The following is a 5,356-nucleotide window of genomic DNA, read 5'->3' as shown; positions in this document are numbered from 1 at the left end:
TGGACAGTTTCCAGGTTCAGCTCCGCTTAAATCCTCGTTAGAGGACTACGACAATTCGTTCTTTGCCCCGGAGTTATTGAAGCTCCGCGGGTTCGGTAGTTTCTTTGCCCCGGAGTTATTGAAACTCCGCGGGTTCGGTAGTTTCTCGTACAGGAAGGGATATGTCTAGGAATTTATTGGCGACGGGGAGAGGCTAGAGGCTGTTTGTTCTTTTCCCCGGAGTTGTTGAAGCTCTGCGGGTTCGGTTATCAGGCCTCTATTGCCTTTTAAGAAAAGCGTTGGGTCCGTAAGGATCCGCAGCGCTTAGAGATCTTCACGCTCTCCCTCTCGAACTCCAATTGCTCTCTCTCCAAGCCCATCGCTAGCCGCCACGTGTGCATGTATTAGAATTGGCCAATAATGTGGCATGAATCTTCATACAAATGGCGGGAACTCCTTTGCACCGTGCGTTTCCTGGATGCAAAAGAAATGCACCATGCAAAGAAAGCTACAAATTTGGCAGGAATATTCCGTTGCACCGGGGTTCTCTTCTGCAGCAGAAAACTCCACCGTGCAAAGAAGCTGCAATTTAGCGGGAAAATAATTTAGCAGTGCCGAAGCACACAAAAACAAAAAACCACAACTTTGGGTTGTGACACAACTAAGTTTCCTCAGCCCTGAACTTTGACTACTCCAAAAGTGGTGGTTTCCAAGGCATACTGAACATGGGCGATTTTGCCTGCAAAGTAGGTAACAAACCTGTCATAGCAGAATGAAGAAGGTTGTAAGTAGGTGGAGACAAGTTGGATTCACTACCCTTTCACAGGAGGACACTTTGGAGATACTGGTCCACTATTACATTTGCAGTGGCAATAGAGGAAAAAAGCTTATTTGCCACTGCCACATCATAGGGCTTTAAAAATCTATGCCATGGCCAGCTTTGGCATGGGTTGAGAACCACCTGTGCTCTAGCCATCTAGCCTCCCACTTAAGCTGCTTCAAATCCCCTGTAAACCTGGGGGATTGTGCCACTGCAGCAGTGGGAGTGGATGTTTGAGTGCCACTGTGTCTGTGGCCAAGAGTGGGACAATTAAAGCCCTTGCATTCCTTCCTCCATTTCTAGCACATACACCTGACATGGAACACCTGCAAAACCCATTTCCCTGTACACTACAAGATTGTTTTATCTCTAATTAGTGTTCTAGTTAGTGGGGTAATCACATTTATGTAGTTTGTTTTTTGGCAAGTAAAAAAGAGATGCCGTCAAGTTAGGTAATGCCCCAGCACTATCACCAGGCCATAGTGGAGTCAAAGTCTCTGTTGGCCCTCCTGTGAGGCAGCTCTTCCCAATAGTGGTTGACATTTTAAGTGTCTCTCCTTCCTCTGTGAAGTACGTTTATCACATCAGTGCTCTGTGCTAAGGCTTTTTCAAAAGGATCTGAAGAGTGAGTGAATCCCTTATAAAGCTTTTCCTCCTAGAAGTTCAGGAATATTGTAGCAATTTCTGAGAGGGTTAAGACTGGTACGTTAGATCTGCCTGTGTAAGTACTGTGGTAAATGGCATAGTCCAGAGCTTCTGTACCATTTTCACTTTTATCCTCTGAGAAGAGAGGAAGGAAAGAATTTCATTCTTGTAGTTTCTGTAGTTGCCTTTCCCTGTCCAGTACCAAGTGGATCTACATTTAACAGACATTTCAGGGTTCAGGCTGAGGTCTGCTGGTACCTCAGGACTGAAGAACCAAACACCCTTGGCACTATGTAAAGACTTCTTGGCACTACTTATTTTCTTTCTACAGGTAAAGCTCGCAGTCCCTCAGCAGGCTCTACTGTCAGTTTCCTACATTCATACTAAAGCTTCTGGTATTGGATACCTTGATGCAAAGTTTCAGAGCTCCCAGCATGAATGCCAGAGTGCCCTGTACCATACTTGGTGGTATTGAACCATATCCAGATATGGTTTAAACAGCCCCAGAATTGTGGTGTTTGCTCTTCTAATCCTGTTCATGGTACTGGGCAACTGGAAAGTATCTAACCAGACTTTCAATATGCTTAGTTTTTCATTGGAAAACTATTGTCCTCAGGAATCAACTTCATCTATATGAAGGGCATAGGTATTAATTAGGACACAGTCAAATAGCTTGATATACTTTAGTATTCTTGTGCCCATGAAATTATGTAACCCTGGTTGCAGTTTTGTTAGAAAAAAGACGTCCATGTGCTTTTTGGGAATTTTATTACACTTTAATAAAAATAAAATCAGTTAACTTTTCATTGAAACTGACTAGTAGAACTCTTACCCAACCGACTGAAATTAGTCTTCAAATCAAGGTTGCAATTGAAATGGAGTTAGCAGTTAGCAACCATATGGAACAGAATTAACAATTGATGAAATCATTAAGTAAACACAAGTTTCACATCACATGACTGATTCATACAAGCACTAACCATGGAAACTGAAGTGGGCATAGTTCATTTCTCACCTTTTGGAGCTCATTTACTGTTTCCATTTACTGAGTGACGTATATAATTGGTTCTCCCCTTACTGGATTGCTCGTTTTCAGACAGAATGGTAAGGAGCTCTCAGTTCCCCCTTTAAGGCAAGAGTAAATTTACACAGACACATGTTGACAATAAAAGAATAGTGTCTATGCTCTAGAAAGCCAAAGGACTGCATCTGCTCCCTAACTATTGCTTGATCCTTCTTCCCTTTCCCCTTGCTCAGTCCAGTCTGGCTCTTAATAGTCCTGTATTTTTCCTAGTTTCCTTTGTGCTTAATTGAACAATAGGTATTTAAATACATAATTATATTAATACCATTCTATTACCTATGTTCATAATATTACCATTTCCTATTAAAACCCAGTATTTTAATAATGCAGTTTACTTTTCATAATGCATATATTTATTTTCCAGTCTGCACCATTATGAACAACTAGCCAATTGCCCGTCAAGAATGACTGCAGGGGAGGGGAGGGGGTGGGGCTGGGATGGAGTGGCCCCATGCTGCCTCTTGCAGGGAGCGGGGTGGGGAAGCCAAGGCCAGCAGTGCTGGCCTCGGCTCCCCCACCCTCTGTTCGGTCCTTGGTGCTGCTTTAGAATCATGGCGGCACTCCCCCATGCTTGGAGCACTCTGATTGGCTGTTTCTGTCAGCCATTCAGAATGTGAATAAAGCGTTATGGACAGACACTTAGGCTTTTATAATATTAGAATTTTAAATCGGTTTCAATTTCAGTAGGTTCCCTTTGGATTCTCACTGCACTAGCCTCTGGGTTGCAGATGGTTCAGGGCAGATATCTATTTGTTCATCAGTTGGTTTCATTTCCATGTGAAAAGAGGGAAAGTTCCTACTTAGCTTTCCATACAATTCAACTTTTAAACCAAACCTTTCCTTAAAGACAGGTTCTACTCTAGATTTTAAAGTGTTTGTGCAGTTGCTAATGGCTAACCTGCTGCTGCCATGAGACCATTTGTTAAACCTCACTAGAAATGGAGAGTTAAACTGAGTTAAAATTCCAGTTTGTTTTTAGAGCTATTATTTTTCTTTTTAAGGTTTTTCTTTCCAAATGCAATGAAAACTGCATCTTCGGTATTGCCACTTACGTTCATATACAATTATTTTACCTACAATCTTTTGCTTTTTTCCTAAGCAGTCATCATTGCACAGGATACTTTGCTGCTTCTGAAATTTGGCAGTGTGGCTCTGTAGCTATAGATATCAGACAATAAACAACGTACTTTAAGAACATTTCAGATTTCCATGCTTATGTTGATTCTCTGGAGTCTAATTGCTCCTTCACCATGGTGTTGTGTCATGGGATATCTTTGAAGGTTACTATGGCGTGTGCACATGTTGTGTCCTAATTGCATATTTCAGCTAACACATCTCACCACGTGTGCTTGATTTTCTTTTAGGTCATTTTTAAATGAATTAATGGAGTGCATTGTCTCTGAAGAAATTGAAGGAATTGTTAGTCTTGCAGCTGCAGCATACATAATTGTTGTAATCAAAGGTCAGTCAGCTACTTTTTTCCTCCAGTAATGGTGTCTTCTGTGTGGCACATATATTAAAGATAAGTTTTATTATAAAGCCTAATGTGAAAACTTTTTTTCTAGTTGTTGAAATTTGATGTATTGCTAAATCAGCTATGTTGATTTTTCATCCAATCATATTTCAAACAGGAAAGCACAAGGCTTCTCTTCTTAAGGATGTTGCATCTGCCCTTCAAAAGAAACTGATGACATATAAGGAAATTGCAATGGAAGTATCTAGCAGCACTGAAAGGTAAATGTGTTGTAGGAAATAAAATCACCAGCTTCTGTACATGATTGAAGACGCTTCTTCGATCAACACAATCCAAAATGGGCCAAAATGCAGCAGGCTATCAAATCCCATCAAAGGCCTAAATTTCCTTGTCCTGCTTCCTGGTTGAATAATAATCTGCTTTATATATTTATTTTGTTATTTAAATTTTTCATTTAAAATTTATTCTGAGTATTTCAGTATTCACAGTCCACTATTTCCAACATCACCAGCAGCAACTGTAGAGAAGCAAAAGCTCTGCTTACAAGTTTGCATCTTAGCAGAAGAGATGATGATTTTGTTACTGAGACTGAACGGAATACTTTTGTAGCAATGCAAGTGTTGTGGCATTTTGAGAGGTAAGAATTTTTTAGGCTGATATCTTTTAATGGACCAACTATGGAAGTGGGATAAATATAAACAAGCATGCGACTGTTAAGAGGTTGGAGGAAGAATGCTTTATATCTGCAGGCTTGTCTAACTTTATCCCAACTACATAGTTGGTCCAGTAAAAGATATCACCCTAAGAAATCATTGTCTTGCCTAATTTCTGGACCATCACAGCTATAACATCACCAGGGATCCTGGTTTTACCTGATTAAAAATCGCAAATTCTCTGACAAAGAATTGCAGATTCTCTGATAAAACAACCCAAAATCTGTGATTAAAATTAAAGCCCCCCTCCCCCACCCCCATGCTGCTGGTGCCCCTCACTCTCCGCCACCGCCTCCTCAGCCCTGCTGATGCCTCTCACTCCACCCACAACAGCGCCCCCCCAGCCCCCCACACACAGGCACAGACATGCAGACACATCCAAGCACAGACACTGACACCCACCCCAGCAGGTAAGTGCATGTGGGGGGAAGGGATGGGGCTGGGGGCAGATTGTGGGGTGGGGAGTGTGGTCCTGTGCCTGCTCCCAGGAGCAGGGCTGGGGGGCGAGGGCAGGGGTGCCCCTCTATGGGCCACACACATGCCGGCTGGCTGGCTGGGGGGGTTTGCCCACAGTGGCCACTGCTGCACCCTGTGCTGCTTTCCTGCAGCTGCCTGCACAGCTCCACGGGCAAGCGGGGGCG

At 42.6% G+C, this 5,356-nt stretch overlaps 1 protein-coding gene across 4 annotated transcripts in view; it reads left to right on the top strand.

Annotated features, from left to right (window-relative positions):
• NCAPG2 (non-SMC condensin II complex subunit G2) overlaps positions 1-5,356 on the top strand; it is a 78,716-nt gene that overhangs the window by 66,624 nt on the left and 6,736 nt on the right. For all 4 annotated transcript variants that reach the window (XM_006018551.3, XM_006018548.3, XM_006018550.3 and 1 more), the window contains 2 exons: positions 3,893-3,990; positions 4,160-4,262. In XM_006018551.3, coding sequence (XP_006018613.1) covers positions 3,893-3,990; positions 4,160-4,262 — 201 coding nt within the window. The remainder of the gene's footprint in view (positions 1-3,892; positions 3,991-4,159; positions 4,263-5,356) is intronic.

Source organism: Alligator sinensis, unplaced genomic scaffold (genome assembly GCF_000455745.1).
Source record: "Alligator sinensis unplaced genomic scaffold, ASM45574v1 scaffold601_1, whole genome shotgun sequence".
Taxonomy (NCBI): Eukaryota; Metazoa; Chordata; order Crocodylia; family Alligatoridae; genus Alligator; species Alligator sinensis.
The sequence above is the reverse complement of the archived record's forward strand: the minus strand, read 5'-3'. Positions and strand labels throughout refer to the sequence as shown.